At 40.0% G+C, this 21,611-nt stretch overlaps 1 protein-coding gene across 4 annotated transcripts in view; it reads right to left on the bottom strand.

Moving 5' to 3' along the window:
- Nucleotides 1-21,249, bottom strand: part of dclk2a (doublecortin-like kinase 2a) — a 36,226-nt gene extending 14,977 nt beyond the window's left edge. For 3 of the 4 annotated variants that reach the window (XM_072384888.1, XM_072384890.1, XM_072384891.1), the window contains exons 1-3: nucleotides 20,450-21,249; nucleotides 15,626-15,963; nucleotides 1,126-1,255 (exon numbers count right to left, since the gene is read on the bottom strand). In XM_072384888.1, coding sequence (XP_072240989.1) covers nucleotides 1,126-1,255; nucleotides 15,626-15,963; nucleotides 20,450-20,855 — 874 coding nt within the window. In that variant the 5' untranslated portion in view covers nucleotides 20,856-21,249. The remainder of the gene's footprint in view (nucleotides 1-1,125; nucleotides 1,256-15,625; nucleotides 15,964-20,449) is intronic. The other variant, XM_072384889.1, reaches the window with a different exon arrangement.
- Nucleotides 21,250-21,611: the final 362 nt, after the last annotated feature.

The following is a 21,611-nucleotide window of genomic DNA, read 5'->3' on the forward strand; positions in this document are numbered from 1 at the left end:
ATTACTGCTCCAATAAGATTATTCTATACAGACTGAATTACTTTAGGGACAACTGGAAAAATCAGTGATGAGAGTGACAGCAATCTAAACAGAGATGTCTCGTAAGAAAATCTGATGTGTGTTTGATGCCTTTAACTTGGGGCAAAAAATAGTTACAAAATGAACAACCCAAACATATCTTTGACATGAGGACGAGCACAAACTTTTAGCAATTCCACTTGCCTTGTTTCAACCGTAAACTTTAACCCATTCTGCAAAAGGAAAAGCTGCTCCTGTACCTTAAGTAGGAGCACAGTGTCCCTTTTTTTGTTCCTTCAAAGACCTAATTCTCATAAGTGGAGCACCAAGTTTAAGTGGGACAAAAGCTGCAAACTATTTCTGAATATGAGCAGTCTGCTGCTACTCATCCTCAGAGGCAGTTAGCACAGTGTGTGTTAGGATGTGCTTCCCTGTTGTTAGCTAACCTGACAAAACAACACAAATATTAAACAGGATGTCACGACATCCGACTGTAACTATAATAAACTCCCCTTTCCTTCGCCTGAGGTGGTTCCAGCTTAGTAAAGGGACAGTAGATAGATCTGCAAGTTAAAGAGGTCACATGCGACCTGTGTTTTTTCATATTTGTGGGTTTCTGCACACTAAAGGGGTGATGCCAAACACTGAGAATGCGTAGCATAGGACAACACAGAGCATGAACATAAACACAGCTCATTGTCTGTCAGCATACTGAGCCGCCTCGGTTTGCTGATTATTACCAAAGAGGAACAGCAGCAGGTTCACGAGGACGTCTTCTTCGCATCCACAGTGTTAATATGTTTAAAAACCAAGCTAATAGTTTAATGTAAAATGTATATGTCCAGTTCCTATAGTTTCAGCAAGATCAGCTCGTCTCTCAAGGATACCCTCTTGTCTCGCTACCATATTTCCGGCTTGTTCCTTGCCATTACATGTGATTTTTTTCATTTAGAATTAAAAGAACCAATTTCAAATAGGCCAATAGTGAGTTAAACTGCACACAGATTGGCAAAAGGAAAGGTTCTCAAGGGAATAACGGGGGAGGGAAGAAACACTAAAGCTTATTAACAAACACACACAAACAGATGTTTAGTTAGTCGAGCCTACCAGTCTTAAAGGCTGTGGAAGCCTTACCACTGTGGTCCAACAGAAAGTCATCCTGTGCATAGCGGTACTTCTCTGGACCGCATGCTATGAACACATCATCATCCCCAAAGAAGTCCTGCAGGCAGATAATCTGAAAGAAGAAGGAAAAAAATGCAATCATTTAATTAATTAATTGTTCATTTGAGCTTTTAACGGAACCACATAATGACTGTCTTACTGCTAAACAAACAAACATGCAAGTTGCCCTTGAGGTGAGATTTTGCTGTTAACGTTTAGGTTCAACATTTAGGTCAACATGAACCAGAAAGCTTGGGCCAGTCTAACACATCTCATCGACGCCAGTTTCCTTTGCATTGATGATGCAGTTTGTTTGGTTTTTTTGACTTGGTTCAGTTTCCCTTCTGTCAAAAATGTGACATCCAGCAAACTAAAGATGATGCATTACCTTGCATCATAGTTCTGTAAAGTTCAGGTTTTAGCTGTGTAGCTGTAGCAGTGCTCTCTGCAGTCAGCTCAAAGAGGCCAATGGAAATCAGTCTGTGTGTTGAGTATGAGAGTGACGTGAGTGAGCAATTCCTGTTTATGAGTGATAGGCAAAGGGACACAGAGTGTAACAAAATGCCCTCAAACTCCCTGACATACAGAATGCTGCGAAGTCAATGCAGAATGATGGGGAAGCAGTGCAGTTCGAGTCTGTGCCGCAGAGTAATCTGTCTCACTTTTTCTATTCCGTCTCACTCTGTGATCGTCAATTTTTCTGCAACTCTGCACGGTTTTTGCTTCACACGTCACCCACCCCCCAAAACCTGGAGATGGAGACGGAAGTTACTTTTAAACCACATTCTGTCATGCCCACACGCAAACACACATGCACAAACGCTGATTATCCCTCTGTTGCTGTAGGTGGACAAGTAGGAAGACAAAAGAGCGAAATATCCTTTCATTATCCCACTCCCCACCACGCACATGCGCACCCTCACATTGGCGAGCTGATCTACTCTGCACACACACGCGCACACACACAGATATATATTTGACAGTAAGAGGAGGAGTACAGCATGGCTGTAGCCTGTGGGCAGATGGATCCTCGAGGGGAGACTGGGGGCTGACACAGTGGGGGAAAACTGGGCTTTTTGACTGTATGCAGGATGATTAGGAGATGAATAAGTGGTTCAGAGAAGCTAAATGGCTACTGAGGAATATAAACATTAAACAGTGTCCATAAGGGAAAAAAGTTAAATGAACAGGTAGAGTCTGTGGGAAACTAGACAGAAGCGGAGTAAAAACTATAGCTTCAAATATATTTGATCAATTGCAGTGAATTACAAAGATATTCTAAATAATTTCACATAGCACCTCTGTGATGTCCTACATTCATATGGCATGAATTGAATATGAAACAACACCCAGTATCTATGGCATTCTCATGAATAATGAAGAATACTATTGAATGGCCATAGCATGCCCTTTTTTGAATATCAGAAGCAAAGCTATGATCTCCTGATTAGATAACACATACAACACAGTGAAAGGAGAGGCACAGTTGTCTGTACAGCATGAACCCATATCGAGCTGCAGATTATCCGGTTTGGCATAGTTGGATTGAACTCCTCTCCTTTGACAACCTCACAGGCTGGAATTTGGCAGCTGATCAACACACTCCTCTGTCAGGGCACAGGTGTTAGGATCACCATAGCAACAGCCCACAGGGGGAGTCCAGCCTATGTGTTGAAAATGGACTGTGTGGTTCAAGTCATCCTTGTGAAAGATTCTTACAAGCGGACACCAGGCAAGGTTTTCTCACCGAGCTCTGACCTGTCTCCACATACTGCCCTCTATGACGACACTCTCCTGTCTTTTTACTGTCACTCAGCAGGCTGTAGAGATGTGGAGCTTGCAATTCATTTTATTAAGGACAGAGTGAGACAGCAGCACAAGAGACAGCTGAGGTAAGCAGTGTCCCTTGGCATGGACACCACAAACGGGGATGACATCAGCAGTCAGGGGACCTTGATGAGTTTCAGTTGGGAAATTCACTTTCTCAATGTCGGGTGGAAAGTTTTCATTTCTGAGCTCACAAGCTGACATGCTATGCATCATTTGTTTAATCCAAGCAAGAAAAAACGAAAGCGTAATCATGTTAATTTGAGGTTTTTAGGGGGGGGTGTATGCTGGCCTTGTTCTTAACATAGTGCAGTAGGTACTTGAAGTCTCCTCCGGTCGCTAAACAGGCCAATTTTACACAGACAGAACCAGGACAGCTGTTTTGCTCTTTTTCAGAGTGAAGGTAATGGTGGATGATCTTTATTTTTACATTACATAGTGTGTGGCAGGTCACCCTATAGCAAAAGATCATGTTTAATTTTTTTTGGTTTTATTAAATCTATAAATAAATGGAATTTTTGTCTCTTTCTGGCAGAGAGAGTAACTACACAAACACTGTCTGCACGTGCCTCTGGCTTATGCTTATGACGATGAATGCCACACTATTGCTAATCCGTGTTTGTCCTAGCCGTGGATTGCTTTCTTTTTTAGACTTTAATCCTTCCTCTAAAAACAGAGTTTATCTTTTATCTGGAGCATTAGAAACTTTTCCCCGACACTTCCTAATTTGTTTTTGTTTGTTTTTTTTCTAAACCAAGGGCTGCATTGCTCAACATATTGCAAAGTGTCCATCTACTTTGCTGCAGAACATCCATTCCTCAGTTTTTACAAAAGTAAAACAGAGTGTGGCCACAGACACTGGATTTAAAACTCTGTAAACTGCAAAATACAGAGACTGGTTCCAATTAGTGTAAACTGAATTGTGTGAACTTTTCTTGGCAAGCCTTTAAATGTGATTCGATCAAGTCCACATCTGATAAAAATCAAGTTAACAACCTTTGTGTGACAAGACGTATCATAAGTCATATCAGCAATTGTCTTGCTTCACCAGTCTCAGACATATGAAGTGAGACAGCTCGAGTGTTTCACAAAGACAACTGGAGGAACCAATCCTGACTTCTTACGAGGTTGTACAGCGACTCTGTCAGGAATAGATGAAATGGGAGGAAAAATATCACAAGTTAGGTGGAGAAGATTGGGTGTGTTTAGCTCTTGTTGCAAAGATGACAGACATGACATGATCTGTTTATGGCTATAGATTATCTAAGTCTTCGTGTCTTCCCTAAAGATGTCAAATTTTCATATAATTTGGAGACATTGCAGTGCCAAAAAGCTCCACAATCAAATGAAGCAAAGCATTAAACATAAATGGAGGAGATTTTTTTACCTTAACTAACCCTGCTATATTAACCAACTGCATTCATAAAAAATTAAGTGCTTTTAACTAGACTCTCACATCATTTTTAACAGACCAACTTATAATGTCACCATGGTTTGTTATTTCCAACACGGTGCACTGTGACTCACTCATTGCCGTTCTGCACCAGTCTGTGCCTTGTCTTCTTTTTTCAATAGCAAATTCAGCATTATCATCGTGTAGTTTTGGAAAATTGCATACTCATTTCAATTTGTCTGTTCAATGAGGGAAGACAAGTGACTGAGTCCCACTGACGTGAGCTGAATCCAATATATAAACACACTATTTTCTTAAGCACGGCAGGAAATTTGGATCTATGAAAAGGAGCTGCTGAACGTCAGAGCTCATTGCCTTTGCTCTTGTCAACCTCTGCCAGGATAAACAGCCAATGGCCTACAATTGCCAGCCCTCTCCTGTAGGCCCTGTCTTGACCGATCAGTGAAGTGAACTGTTTTCAGGGCTCTGTATTGGCTGGGTGTCATTTCTTCGGGCTAAACTGAAGTTTGCCCTGCATGATGCGACACTCCCCCTCCCCTCAGATGTCTGACCTTCTCTTGCTCTCACCATCCGTCTGTGTCCTCCATCGAGCCTGCTGAATTTTCTGCCCCGCTACGCTTGGCAACAGAAGAAATGCAAGACAAAGGCCTTGACATGTGTTGGGAAATTCAAATCCACTAGAAAAAAATGACACATTTTGATTTTCAAGGTACGAAAACAAACTAATAACCATAAAGTTATCCACAATATGCACAATCTAAAGGCAGTGCACAAGGATTTTTTAGTCATGGAATTGTCAAATGCACATAGGCAGGGGCTGAGTATTTAGGGAAATAGAAGTGATCGCTACAATCACCGGGTACATAAACCCTATTCACCTCCAGACCAATGATGGGTCCAACAAGAGACAGAATTTAAAAAAGCAGATCAAGATTCAGCCTCTTGCCTCGGGAGGCTTAGTCTTCACAACACACTCATTCTGTTACAAGGTAAAAGAACCTTTCACAGTAGATTAAATGTCCATGGTTTCAATAAGCTTAAGTTCTCACTTAAACTATAACTTACTTAGGAATATGTAGGTAGTGAAATGCCTATTAAGTCTGCCAGGGTGATGCTTGAGCCAAAGCCAACCCGGTTATTAACTTTGAACTCTTACTCAGAGGCAGCTCCCTGAGACAGTTTAATTCCTCTGGATTAGAGCAGTAAATCTCCAACACGTGTAACAGGCAAGACAAAGCAGCTGCAGCACGCAAATGAGCAATGAGAAACCTAAGACCATAGTTAGGTTAATTCACTACAGTGGATTCTCTAGATCAAGCCCATTAACCATTGACCAGCTTCTAACATTTAGCTTTTTGTTTCAAACCAATTCAAAATGTTTTCCCCTCCAGAAACATTACACAGCAGCCCAACAGATGTTAAAGAACCAAACTAGATTTGCTCACTGAACAAAGACAGTAACATGTTTCTAATTTATAGCTCCTGCCAATAACCGAGCATCTAAAAAAATACCCGATTTCTAAAACGCAATATTAATGAAATAGAGTACTTACTCTATTAAAAAGCACTACCACTGTTGAGTTCTTCAAACAGATTCCTGATGATGTTTAGGTCAGGGGACAGTGAGGGCCATAGAAAACCTTCAGTATGCACCACTTGAAATAGTTCATATATATAGGGGTGTGTTTAGAGTCATTGTCCTTTTGCAGACGACACTTTATTTTCATCTTCAGCTTTCTTTTTTTTTTAAAAAGAAGAAAAAAATAGATTGTGTGATGTCTCACATGCCACTGGCTGAAGCCAGTGCCCAAAGCACAATCAGTCCACCTCAGTGCTTTAGAGTTGGATAGGTGTTCTTTTCACAAAGTATTGTATCCCTTTTCTTTCACTAATCCATTGCAGCGTTAAAAGTCTTATCGAACTTTCTCAGTCCACATGAGATGTTTCCTAAATGCATTTCCATTGCTTACGTTTGTTGTGAGGACACAGGAATGACTCTTCAAATGGTCATATTTGCACTACTACTCCAGGGTCTGTCGATTCTTGTTGAGGGTCTATTGCAATGAAATGAAGGGCTTTGATTTCACTGTCCAACAATCTAACCGACAATTCTATGAGATCAGCTCATCTTCAACAGTTTTGGAAATGTTTCATTTTGAAACCTTTGCATGCCACTGTTACTCTCCTGCAGGTTTATGACACGCATCGTGGTATTAACCCAAAGAGGTCTCACCTGAAGATACAGAGGGTTCTGTAGAATAAAAGAAGCACGAATTCAAACATATCCTTCTTCTGAAGTGATAAACTCCATACACTCAAGTATACTCAAAAATGTATACTTGAGCTGTAGAAGAAAAAAATGGCAAAATTGTTCATATAAATCTAAACACACACAGTCTACCTACAGTAATTACAAGGAGTGACTTCTAGAATTTCTTCTAGAAAGAAAACTCACTGAGGATTACATTTTTTTTTCCATTGGCAGCTTAACTTCACATAAAGTACTCTCAATCCATGGGTTAAACTCCAATAGCAGTGACAGATCCATCTGTTCTGTTGTCAAGATCTCTAGGGCCTACATAAACTCGAACCATGAGTCTGCTAAAGCAGGCTGTCTTACATGATTAAACTGAAATAGACGAACAAGCTTGTGGGCTGAGGTTTAGTTGTGGCCTAACCATGATGTCAACTTTCTTTCTGGAAGAGTGAAAAAAGTGCTGCAAAGAAAAGACGAGGGCCAGACTGCAAAACAAAACAAGCAGTTGGCATCACGTTGCATACAATGGATGCCCTTCCCAGTCTATGGCCTCCACACGCGCTGCACAGCTGACAGACCCGGAGGGGGCAGGGGGGGGTTGTTCTCTGTCTGGGTGTGCTCTGTGTTGCCTGCCAGCTTTTTGTTTTCCTGTTTGTTTCGTCAGTGCAGACTACCAGCACAATGCAGCACAGTACTTTTGCCTCAAAAAATACAATAAAGTAGATGTGTTTTGGCTATCAATTACAAATTTCAATCATTTTATTTTAATGGATACGACTAAAACGATAAACAAACTGCAAACGAAGACAAAAAGATGGTTTGTACAATGTAGGGGAAACTGCTTAGACCTTCAATTTCATTTGAGAAAGAATCCTTCTTCCATGATGGCATTACAGAGATCCAAAGTATAGAGCAGATATAATCAGCTGCATTTACTTGTATAGCACACTGAATAAACAGGATGAAGAATATAAGTCAAGTGCAGTCATTTGAAATAAGATTTTGGTCCATAAAGGAACAACTGAATTCATGAGTACAACAACCGTATCACTGAAAAAAAAGGGGGGAATATTCCTGCCTCGATGGTGTCACTGCACTGGTGTCAGCTGGTGCTGCATGCTAATGACAGTACAGAACAATAGGTGGGCATGCAAATTTCATGGTTGTTGACCTAAATGTCTGCATTTAATCCAGACTTCACACTGAAGCAGCTCGAGCCTGACAAGCAGATGAGGCCCCTGTGTGGCCTTGCCTTTAGCTAGTCAGAGAGAGTGAAACAGCCTTGCCTGTCTCTCTGTAACTACCAGCATGTTTCACTGTCCTGCCAATAGAATACTCATACAGCAGGAAATTGTCAACTTCAATATGCTAAAAAGGTGAGAATGATTTAGGTGACTATTGGCACACAATACCAGAACAGCACGACCCCATTAGCACATGTATTGTAAAACCTGAGCTGGTTTAGAGAATTGGGGCCAGGAGGCCATCATCATTAGAGGAGTGCAACTTGAGATGATGCCAAAGAGCATCAGTGTCACACTAATCAGCATCACCTTCCACTTATGTATATTATGTCTATATACAAAACTCAGCAATCCATGACCTGTTTTGTCTTTCTTTAGTCATAGTTAAACTATTCATAAACTTTCTGTCAGTAATCTTCACTAATGCACGTAAGAATGTGGATGTAAGAAAGTGGATGTTTCATAGATATTATCCAGCATTTTTTTTTTTCTGACTGTCAAATCTATTAGGGAAACGGTGTGCCAAGATAATGCATAAATCTACTAATCTGTAGCATTTCAGCATTTTTCTCCTTTGCTATCCATTTAGTCAGTTCTTTGCAGCCTTCAATTTGTACTCTATCTTATATTACTCCATTTGAACGTTCCGTTAAAGCTGTATTTAACACAGTTCAATGAACCTGGGTTGAGTTATTTACTTGTTAGCTACTTCTGTTGTACCTAATGATTTGGGTTTCCAGTTGACTGATTTATCTTATTTCCTAATACACTTTGAAGTCTTATCATTGTGTTTTCCGATTTACCGTGCCTGTCACAGACAAATGCTCAGTTCAAAGAGTTTTCTACTGGCATGAAAAAACAACAGTGTGCATTTTTTTGTTAAAGCAAAAGACAAAAATCTATTCCCCTTAATAGTAAAAGTCTAAGCTATGACAGTGCATACTCGCATACAGGATTAAGTTGTTACATATGACAAACATGGAAAACGTATAAAATATGAAAAAACCCACAACTGTGTTATAGGTTCCCAAACTGTCAGTCGGCTGTTCTTGCACAGCATGAGATGAATATATTTTTGTGTCCTGATAAATTTCTCCAGCACTGAAGCCTCTCAATGACCTTCAATTTTTGCTGGGGACACTGTACATGCAGAATCACTAATGCACTTGTCGCTAAACTTATGTCTAACATTTCTACAGGGCCATCATTTGTGACTTGAAAATGAGAAGAAAAGTCATAGAGATAGAAAACTAAATCAAGCCTAATAGTTCAGGCATGCAACTATCTTCAGGTTATTATTGAAGATAAAAATCCCAGAGTCCCATTTCCAGTCCCATTCCTGGTTGCTGTGTGCACCAAAAAGGCCTTAAAGATTTAAGACAGACGAACATCTCAGTCCTGTAGTCCCAATGACCCGGCCTCTGTTTTCAACCACTAATGGGCAGACAGACTGTCATCTCAATAACATCAATAAGTGAAAAGGATTGTGAAAGGCAGACTTATTTCAGGATTTTTCACCAATTTGAATGCATACGAGGGTGAAATCTGCTGACATCGTGAAGAGGAGGGGACGGAGTAAAAAAATATATTTATAAAGTAAATAATTGGATCAGCTGCCACATCTTTGACTAAACCAAGTACACCATTACTTGAAAGTTAGTTTAAAATTCAGCTCGTAAAGATTATTTAAAGTGTGGATAAACCTCTTGTCTCCGTCTTGCATCTATGTGGCAACGGAATGAACAAACTGCAGCCTGGTTAAAATTCTAAATGCGTTTTTTCACTAATGAGGGGTAGAAGTGAAGAAAAACATCACATATGTTTATAAGTCAACATTTTCAAAGTGGCTCCTTCCTATCCCACGGTTTCTGTCATTGTATTTGCACCATAGTTGACAGCTTTTATGTGAACGAGAAAAAACCCCAAAAACATTTGTAGCCGTAACATAGCCATCCTTGCTGTATCCCCATGCTGGCACATGTTGTACCGTCATGTACCACAGTTTCTTCGGGACTGCTTCACAGAATGCACAGCATGGTCAAAATAAGTTTGACAAGCTGTAGTTATTTAATTTATTTAAACAGCACTCCTTTAGTCCTATTCAATGTAAACTAAAGGGATTTAGGTTTGAAAGGTAAGGTCGACAGGTCAGCAGGAAAGTTCTCTTCACTTTTAAACCTAGGTTAACTTTTTTTCGGCAGACGATGATATGATTTAAGGGCAACCAAATGAACAACATCCCCCTCACCTTCTTCTTCTGAGCACGTAGAGAAAATAAAGAATAAAAAAAGATGGCTGCAGGGAAAAAAAAAATAAAATAAGCAAAGCCTCATCTGGGATACTGTAGAAAAATGGTGCACAACAAGAATAGCCCTAAATGTTACACACAAGAACTTAACACACTTTGATATTTCATTCTGCCTTCTGCTCTAAACCTTTGTGAATGTCAGAGTATAATAATCAATAATTACCTCACACAACCGGCTGAGAATTTACCCATGGAAAAAATGCAGTTTCACGATGCGACCTATTGATCAGGAATGTTTTAATAGCAGTACAACACACAGACTGTCTTTCCTTACTTGCGTGTGAGGGTCACAAAGAGCTGAAGGCTAAATCAGGTAAAAGCCAGGAACAAACTCTGGACTGAATCCAGCTTTCCCTAATCAGAGTGCTGTAACAAATAAAGGGCACTGAATGGGCTGTGCTTTGCCCTTCATTTGTTCATAGGTTGTTTTGAAAAAGCAAGCTCTGAAGTGGGACCATGTTCGAAGTTGACCATCCGATTAATTCATCCTTTGCCTGAGTGTGTAAAATACCCATTGTTAATAGGCTATAGCATTACATTTAATAGTGATAATGAACTGGTGAAGGAAATTAAATTTACCTGTAACCAACAAAGATTACATGAAGAAAGCAAAGGCTGTCAGCACTACAGAGAAAAAAGTGAGCTAAAATGACAGTCTAGGAAGGCAAAAGCCTGATGCATTATTCTAAATTCAAACAAAATACTCCATATCACAGTATTTTTTTTGTTTAATGCCTCTGAGACAAACAGTACTGATGTGATACATTCTCAACATGTAGAGTATGTTTAGAAAAATGTATATTCCTCTATCAGAAATATAAGTAATCTGTAAAAAAAAAAAAAAAACATAATTCACTATCAAATGTAACAAATTGTGTTGGTTCCAAAAGTTCCAAACCGACTCCTCCACCTCGTTTTATCACATGGATCTTTTGTCTTTTTGCCACATTTTCTACAGTGCCCTTACACCATTTCTGAGTGAAGTCCACCATTTAAAATGAAGAAAAAAATAAGTAGCAACTACTGGACTGTTTCCCAAATAATGAATACATGCACAAAACAGTGAAAATAAGGAAATCTCATTCTCTGCCTGCCCGGTCAGCTTTGAGATGTAAAACAGGGTTTTCTCTGAAAAGCAGCAGCTGACTCTGCTGGCCCTGATAACCAAGATCAACAATTAATAGTCGGTCTGAAGAGCAGCTTTGACTCGAAAGAGAAAGAGAGAGTGGACAGAGGTGTAATTGTGCGAGCATTCCCAGTCATGCTTACACATCCCCAAACACACGCCCGCAAACACACCTGACAGCTGCACTTTAACCCTTCTTTCCAGCTTATAGTTCTAATTATCTGGTGACCAATGCCCCAGTCAGGGTGCTTCTGTGTGCGTCCTGTGTGTGTGTGTGATTTAGTAATCGGGGGGATGCTGCAGCGCCTGCAGACCAGGTGGCTGGGACTTCTGATTTGATTTTGAAGTAGCAGATGGTGGGCTGCTGCTGGAAGGCATTCGAAGAGTGCAAGTTTGCATGTGTGTATGGGTGTGAGTGACTGAGTGAAGAGCTTTAGGATTCCTTTTATAGAATCTATGGAGTTTGTTCCAACTTGAATAATACCAGGGCTTTCACAAGAACTGCTCATGTACACTCAAGCTGCCAGTTCAGTAGGCACTCCTGGCCAAAACTAATGCGGTCAAATACAACAGTCCTGCAATGAATCAGAATTTAAAGTTTAAAGTGTTTCAAAGTAGTGTGTTGATTCAACTTTGGAAAGATTTTCTTGTGTTACTGTTGAAGTGTAATACATTATACTTGGAGTGTTTCAGTTCAAGTTAAAGGAAGCACTCAGTGACTGAAACTGACTTCTATCACGATCTACAGGGTGTCCAGCTCTTGACTCAGGATCAGGTTACAGGATTATTGGGTTAACCCTCTAATTTAGACTCAATCCAATTTTGAGTAAATCCCATTTAAGCCAAGAGAGCGTGACAAGTCAAAGAAAAAGTTTACCACCACTAAGACCTGAGCCACCCTAAACACATCAGTGCAGGTAAGTTCATATGCTGCATCAGAAATGATGGCAACTATAATCACTCCACCATCCTGCTGCTGTTGTAATTGTTGCTTCACTTAAAATAGCACTGAAATAACAAGTTTCATAACTTACCAGCCACTGATAAACATTTTTTTAATGAAAAACAGGCTTTTGATGTTGCATTTAAGCCTTAAATGTAAATGTAGAAAAAGTAACAAATCTGTTCCATATCCATTTCCATTTAATTCTTGTTAATGCTGATCACTAAATGTAGCTCAGTCAGACACTTTCAGCTCCATCAAGATTCCTCTGATGGAGGAAAAATTTACTGGGTCTGTTTGATAGATGGTTGGTTTTATTCTCCAGCATGGAGCAGAAATAATCCATCAAAAGAGGCAGAATAAAAGAACTGTATGTGCTATCTGAAGTGATTACCCTGTAAAACCTTGTAGTGGATATCTTCAGAAGCTTGACTGACATACTGCCACAGCACAAGTTACGTTGTAGTGCTGTTGTAAACAACCAGTAAAATTATTTATTTAAGATATACAAAAACCTTTTAGGGAAGCACGATTTTCTCCAACAGCTGATGAATTTACTTAGCTATATAACAAATTTTGGTGTTATGTTGGTGGTTGAACTAGCACAGAACTGCTTTCAGCATGACAAAAGAACATTATGGTTGACCAAAAGCACCACAAGCGGAGCTGAGCGGCTGTGTGGATGGGGATTTTTTTCCCTTGCTGTTGCTCTTACAAATCACTATAAGCAATAAGAACAAAAGATATAAATAATAGTGGGACTTTACAGCCTTGCTGATCATAGACGATTTGTGGGCAAAGCAGAAATGTAGGCATAAATAAATCTGTTCTATTTGGTGACGTAGCACACTAAAGATGGGATTTTTGTGTGAAACTGCTTTAACCAGGATATAACATGCACAGATAAACATAGCAAATGAAAACATGAATAAAGATCATGATAGTTCAGTATAAATGACTACTATCAGTTTTGATTCCATTTCAACCACAAGTTAAATTCATGCAAACAAAAAGCAAGTTTCTATGACATTAAAAAGAAAAAAAGTTATTGCGTTAGTCAAAATCATATGAAATCAAAGCTCTGAAAGCTGAACTAACACATCCAGATAGGGCACTTAGCGATCACTCCTGCATATATATTACTCAACTGGACTGAAATGGGCCTAGGTGCTCAATACATGCAGCAAAGTTCCATCTTTTTGCCAAATTCCCAATACAACTACTCTCGTTTCTGATATATTTCCTGTCTTTTCTATGTTTTAATGATTACTAACCACGTCAATCTGAGTGATAATAAAGGGCAGGAACATCAAGTCAGTATGTCAGTGTACCCAGTAAAGTCAAATGTTACATTCCTCCTAGCAATATGGAGCATAAAATGCCAGGGACAGACAGCTGCTTTGCATGACTTGGAGTCTTGGAATACTTTGATTTTACCACAAGTTGAAAACAGAGACGCATCAACACTATTTGTCACAGATATGAGACCAAATTAACCACAGTGGGGAATCTTTAACAGGAGAATAACAACATAAATGTGGACAGCGGTGAATCATGAAGTTTTATCTTATTACACTCTTTTTGAATAACACACCATCTGAAATGTTACTATCTAACCCCGTTAATTGACATGAGATGCAAAACCATCCATTCAAGCTAAAATGCATTTCAATACAGATTCTTCTGTTATATAATCATAAAAAGTATTAAGAAGCTGTACAGTGCTTGCCTGGCAGAAACAGTGCTGGGGTGGTGCTGTCAGAGGTGATAAGGATCACAGTTATCATGACTCACTGGTCTGGACTTCCCAGCCCAGAGAGTTTCCTCTTGGCTCACAGGAAAAAAACAAACAAAAAATATCAGCTGCTTTGGCTGGCAGGCTTTGATTCTCAGTTTTGACTTCTGTCTCCCCATTCATCATTACTCTGAACCAACAAAAGCATTCTAATGGTTCTGGACTAACGTCACGCTGACTTGCACGGCTTACTCATGTTTCTGTTGTATTTGACATAATTATGCATTCGTAATCCACACAGTTCTGTCACAAGAACTACAAAATATAATGGCACGCAGCAGTTCAGTCCCAAGACAACACTGGAGCCCTCAGACCAATAAATACTTGGCATCTACTTTCTAAAATGCCAGCATTTACATGTAAAATAAGGCATAGCAAAGAGAACTTATTCTAGATTAAACAAGTCAAAAGAGTTGATATCATTTCAATGCAGCTTGTGAGGCTATACTGATTGGCTACACTTTGATGTACCATTACCTGACATTGTCTCGCCACCAACTAATATTTCTTTATGTCATTCCCAAACACTCGCTCTTCATCTATACATATATGAGAAGACAAAAACTTTCCCATTTCTGTCTTTTAACATTTGTCACATCATAAACATGTGTTTTTACTGCTAATATGGCACTTAACGGGCAAATCAACCACGAAATCCACTGACACGTGCAGCATGATCAAAGAAATGGGAAAATACAAGTGATATTCAATCCAATTGTTGTGCTTCACAGATGTACCAGTGATAATGTATGGCTCATGACCCAGAGAAAAAGGAGTGTGTTGATAATCAAAGATCTGATTTTTAAAAAAATCAGCTACGAGTGTTCATTTAGTTTACACATTCATTTACTTTGAAATGAGACAGCAGACAACCTGTAGGCTAGATCTATTTAAGGAAACAGCAACAATGCAAACCTAAGAGCGTTAAATAAATAATTCAGCAATGTTGTGTCTCATTAATGTTTTAACTGCAGCATTTCATCCGATCCAGAAAGAAACACCAAGGTGACATCTACCCTGGTCTTTAAACAATCAGCATTGATCAGTGAAAAAAACCCATTCCACACCACTTTTATGTTAATAATAATTATCTATGAATTCTGCCAGATGAGATGTTAATGAAAATCTTTTTCTTGGGGGGCACCATGTGTTCGAGCTGACGTAGTCTCCTAATGCTGAGAAGCCATTGATGAGAATTTCAAAGGGAAACGTATATATATATATACACTAAGATGATTGAATGGAGTATAATCACATAGACTGCTGACAGAGCTGAAATGTATAAATCAGTGGTTTTTAAGAGATAAGCCCCATCCTGCACCATCTGGTTCTCAGACGGACATCATCCTGTATCATCTAAATGAAAACGATATGTCCAACTTCTTTCAACTGTAAGGTTCCTGCATGTAATGTTGGTCAGTGACAACATGGGTTAACAAGAACAGAAGAATACCCAATTTCACCGTCTAGGTTTTCAAATGTTGAAGTGTTCATTTACCAGAGCTGTAACAAGCATATATCTGACTCACCTGCTTGCCTTCCAAGGTGTACAGTCTTCTCACAGCTCCAGAGTCCAACTTGATCGCGTCTGTGATGTCAGTAAGCACCTGCTCAAAGGAGTGTGCAGTTTTCTTGTTGAGCAGTATCCGAACTGCCTTGCGGGGTTTGACGCCACTTCGGATGACTGTGACTAGCTTGGGTTTGATAAAGTCCTTAGATTCACGCTGGAGCTCACTCTTTAGTGGGATGAGAGAGGTGAGAGAGCGTGAGGTACCAGTCTTGCTGCCCACTGACCAGTTGGGGTTGACGTTTTTGGAGTAATCCACACGTCGCAAGGGTTCATTGGAGGCGCACACATAGCTCTCACCTAGAGAAAGGACATAAGTTGTAAATATGGAGACAGTCAAAACAAAAATTTCTCAGACAACCAGCGTCCACTTTAAGGGCAGTAAAAAAAATGTTTGGCACAATACATTTATTTTCATCTATTAGCATAACAATAACCTCACAATGGAACTATTATCACTGTCATAAAGGTAAGGAATCTAGCTCCCCAGAGAGCTCTGACTCTACACATCAACTTCAGTCTGTGATTATATGAATAGACAGAAACAAGTCATGCAGCCTAAATCCACAGACTGGAATGTTTCTTTAGATGCTTGAATGAACCTTCCAGCCAAGAACCATTAATAAATGTGTACATGAACCCAGCCTGCGTCAGGCACATCTAATATTCATTTGATCTTCATCTACTTTCAGCAATTTGTATAACTTTTTTATAGATAAATAAAGGCTATGTATTATATTGCACTAATTCTGAAAGCTTTCTTAATTTAAAAAAATTTAATTAAATTGAAGTTTGCATGGTAAAGAATGAAAAAATTATACAGTACTGCATGACATTAGCCACTGAATGCTATCTCTAATTGAGTTAAACAGTCTTTTTATTAAGGTGGGACTTTGATTAAACTGTGTACAGTATATATAACAAATGTTGCAATAAAAGCACCCATCTTTCACCTAATCAACCTCACATATATTGCTTGCCCTACTGCTTCCACATATCATTGGGGGAAATCAGTTGAGTGACAAACAGTTAACATCCTTCAGCTGAAACATATAAGCGCATTGAGAGGCAGTGTAAAACTGTCCTTTCTTCCTCCTTGGCAGCCGAGCTGCTGCTTTGGCCTTCCTCCAAAGCAAAGCATTTTGTTTTATCAGCCAGCATTCCATTTGAACACACTTGCATTCAAATATTTCCCCTAAAGTACAAAGTTGCGTGACATGCACAGGGGCTTGGTCGGTAAATGAGGAACACCAGCAATTACGTGTGGTGATAGTTTTGAGGGTTTAGGGTTGTATCTGTCTGCCGCTCTCTTCCACCAGGATGATTTTTCACCACGCCACAATCCTTATAAAACTAACTGTCCATGGATCAGACTTCACTTCACAGGATCTGTTTTACTTTGCAGATATAAAATTAATCATATTCCATAAAATATTTATGCTAAGATACTGAAAATATTACAGGCCATAAATCACAGAGTTTTAGCCAAACCTTACAAAGAAAATGACAGTAAAAAAAAGCATGAAACTGGAAAACTGTTCAAGTCTTTCCAGCACTGGAAAAAATTTAATGGAGCCAATGTTCTGCAGAGTACTGAAATAGTCATTACATTACTCATGGCTGTATCTCTGCGTCAATATAAGAATTCTGCCTATTGTAGATCTACTAGAAGAGCTGCATTACAATCAAGCCGTCCACAAATGCTAGTTGTAGAGGCAAACATTTAGATTTAATATCATCCCACGAAAGTGTCTCGCACAACAAGTTAAAGAAGGTGATCTCATCAGTGAAATAAACAGGTACTCGGTGTGTGTCAAGAAAACTAAATGAGCTGCAGCATAAGAGGGCCAACTGAAGCAGTGTGTCTCATGATACCAGGTTTTATTAAGCCTTCAATTAACCAAAAGCTAATTAAAAGGCTAGGCCACAGCTGAGGGGGACAGAGCTGTGGCTGCATATGAAAACAATGTATAACTGAGGCCATCATTCATCGGAGGGAAAATGACAGAATACTAAACTGTCCTCAGATGGTGACTGGTGACAAGTTTATTCCCTAAAGTCTCTCAGTAAATGTGACAGGAACCTTAGATACCCGTCTCTGGCTGTTGTCCTCATGTGGGCAACAGATGGGGTCACCGTTAACAGGGCTGTTAATCCTGCCCGACAGTTTTTACTGCACTGTTCTCAAAGCTGTCACCAATCCAAAAACCCGAGCCACGTCAGAAAACAGCCACCGTTTTTTGTGTTGATATTCTGACTTGACAAGGCTGCTGTCAGCAGAACAGTCACATTTTTGACAGAAACGTTGACGTGTCACAGCATGAAAAGCACAGGTCTAACAAATTACAATAATGGTGGCTAAGTTGTTAACTGTCCCAATTAACAGTGACAATGAACTAGCCTGCACGACAGCAGCGATCATAAAACACATAAGATACATTTATCCCAGCTCTAGAGAAGAGATGAAAAGAGAAGATTTTTCTCTTTTTTCTTTCAATAACGACCACCATAATAAAGTATGTCCCTGTCAGCAGTCTTTGTTCTTCTGTGCAGAAAACCCTTTTGGGTCAATCTTTTCCAAAGCAGAGACGCAGTCAGGGCCTGATGCGCCTACTTAGTGTAAATCCAGGAGTCAGCCATACAGCAGGAACCTCTGCAGATTAGAGGTTTTTAAAGAGATTCTTGAATGAGTGGCTTCAAAAAGAGAATTTATTCATCACAAAATTGTTGATATCACCATAGTTCAAGTCCAAATTCCCAGCATAACAAGGAGAAACATTAGAAATGAGTTGAATGAAAAAACTTATCAAGTGTTCTGACATAATAGATACAAAAAACATTGCTTGCTGGAAAATCAGGTACACAGTTTAGAGACTTTCGCATTGAGGTCAGAGTTGAAGGTCAACTCCCTATTGGTCTTGAAGGATGAAGCCAGTTACATAACTACTAAGGAACAAACGAAGACCATAGTTGCTACACTCACTTGTCGAAGGTCTAAACACAATGCACACACACAGGAGCAGTCCAGTCTGAGCAGCAACATGGGCTTTATGTTGCTGGAATTAATTGAAACCATTGAACTGAGTCTATAAAGAGTATTTAGGTTTTATTGTTCCAAACTAGAATTCCCCTCTCAGCACATTATGAGCTCAACTTCTCCCATACATATCCATACTGTGAACTAGAAAGCCCTTTCTAAACCCAGATCAGTATGGCCATACCTCATGTGTTCTCTTCCACAAGCACAACCGTTCAATTTGACTGGTAGGTTCAGTAATTCCATCCAGTCATGAGGGGCACACATGTGGATAGTGCTTGATTAGGTTTTCACACAAAAGAGTCCCAGCAGGCTTCAATCAATGAATGGATGCAGAGTGCTGAGCTGCACAGTAATGTTCTCCATCTCAGTCTATTAGATGGGTGAGTACACAAGGACAAGTCACTGGTGCTGGACCCGCCTGCACACCGAGGGGCTCTGCAACAAACTTAACATCCTCCACTCGAGTTTAGCCTGTACACTACCCTATCGATAATTTAAACAGACCTTTCTGTCTTACAGGGTGCTAATGATCAACCGAATTTTCCAGCTCATCTCTTAAAGTATCCAGCTTTAATGAATCTGCTGTAACCGTGTTCTGGTGTTATGTAAAGGACTTTTCTGTGTTAAGTTAAACTGACCAATCAAAAAAAAAAAAAAGACCTAAGTGTCAGCCAGAGGAAGAGGCAGCACATGGAAACAAGTTTTGCTCATTCTGCCAAATAAGTGGTGAATTTAGATCTGGAGCTGGCCTCAATCTTTGCTGGTTTCTCTGGTAATCAGGTGGAAGGATGAGCATGACCCAGAGGCTAAAATTTGGGTGGATTTGAAAGATGAAATAGATTAAAATAGACCAGATCAAAAAAGACAATAATAGACCAGTACATAAGAATGATGACTGCATTAAGATGTCACCAGATCATAGATATATAATCCAGGTACGTGACCCCCACCCCCTGTGTTAAAAGGATTGTAGGCTGTGTTATGGTTATGGTTCAGAAAGATGCTGGAAGGCTGGACTTGACAATTAAACATTTACAGAGAGGTCTGAAGAGAGAACACCACAGTAGAAATAAAAAGGCGCACCAATGCCTTTGTCATAAAATTTGTTTAGAGGCTCCTCGACCTTCTTACTACCCATCAAAATGATTTACATGTCCAGTCATATTTCCAACTTATGTATTCACATTTGAATTGCAAACAATGAACACATAGGGGATGTGAGAGAGACATTTCAATCTTTAAAGCCCCAAGGGTGAGATCAAAATGAAAGATTTAAACAACCAGTGAACCCTGCAACAACACACACACACACACACACACACATTCATTGCCAGGCATACACGTATTTAGTGGTACACTGAGCACTTTCACGCCCAAATAAGTTCACAGATACAAAGAGTGAAAGAGGGGTGAGTCCAGTTCAACTGACAGTCAAGCACACCCACAGCTCTGTTCAGAAAGCTGCACTGGGAGCTTGTCTGCATGCATGGCAGTGGGTCAAACATGTCAGGGCAGTTATGTCAATGCATCTACCATGATGCATGAAAGGATGTGCCTCGCAAGCATAATATAAAGGAAAAATATTATAACTACACAGGATTCAATTCTTTAGTTTTTTTTTTTTTTGTTTTTGTTTTTTTTAAGCAAAGTTAAAACTTTTTGCCCTGTAAATTTTCATTGGGCATTCAGACAATAAAACAAGTCTTATCTACCACATTATTAGTTTCATTGTCACCCAAAACCTACCCTCCACTAACTCATCGAGGCTGGTGATTTTCCTGCCTCCGTCCAACGTGTATAAGATCCGGACTCCTTGGGGAAGGTTGACGTTGTCCGACAGGGACCGAGTGAGCTCCATGAGCAGAGCGTCCAGCGACCTAAACCGGTCTGTCGACACTGCATAGACCAGTCCTTTGAAGTATTTGTCACCATTGCGATAAAACCGCACCTTTCTGGCTTTTTTCTCGGACGTGAGAGACTGGAGAGTGCGTGTGCGGTAGAAACTACAGTGTGCACTGTGCGCAGGGCTGGGGACCAGACCGTTGCCTCTGGAGCCAGACTGAGACCCAGAGCCCGAGTTGGTCCGCGGTGTCCGGTGTGGTCTCTCCCGCTCCTCAAAGTGTTCAAATTCGATACTTCTGCTCAGAGACATATTGTCTCCTCTACTTTTTTTTTTTTTTTTTTGCTATTACAAACGTAATCCCAACAGAGGGCTAACTTTTAAGTGAGCTGAGGGGGTGGATGAGTCCTGAGCCAGTGTACGAGTAAAATCGGCACTTGTGCGTCTCGACTTCCAGTCCAGTATGACTACATGCAGCCAGGCAGTCCAAGTAAGTCGAGGGATTTTCTTAGAACTTAATGGCCTTACTATACCTCCGAAAACACACTAAAGTGGAACAATCCAAACGCTATTTTGGGCTTATCCAGTTAAAGAGGAGTCGAACGGTGAGCGGATCTGTTTAACAGACATCGCAGTGGACCTGTTGTCAAACAACTACGCAATTTTACCAAAGAGCGCACCACACTGACAAGCCACACAATCTCCCGATACCCTCTCTCTCACTAATCGTTACAACAAGCTGTCAGATCAGTATTGGGACGGAGGGACGTCGCCTTCCACGCCTCGGGGTCCTAATGCTCCCCATTGTTTTTGGAAATATCTAAATATTTAACACAAAAAGAGAGAAGGGGGAAAAAAGTGTTTTAAAACCATCTAAATTATACGAAATCTTAGAGAGTGAAGAACTGGAATATGGGAGGACGAGACATACACAAAAAATAATAATCAAAAGACAACTGTACCGTCTTGACAAAATACTTGTATGAATATAATACTTGTATGAATATGCAGTGTTCAGATGTCATGATTGTGTTGTGTAAAAGGCTAAACTGAGTCTTAAATGAATGC

This window comes from Leuresthes tenuis, unplaced genomic scaffold, assembly GCF_036924035.1.
Source record: "Leuresthes tenuis unplaced genomic scaffold, fLeuTen1.0.hap1 SCAF_4, whole genome shotgun sequence".
NCBI lineage: Eukaryota > Metazoa > Chordata > Actinopteri > Atheriniformes > Atherinopsidae > Leuresthes > Leuresthes tenuis.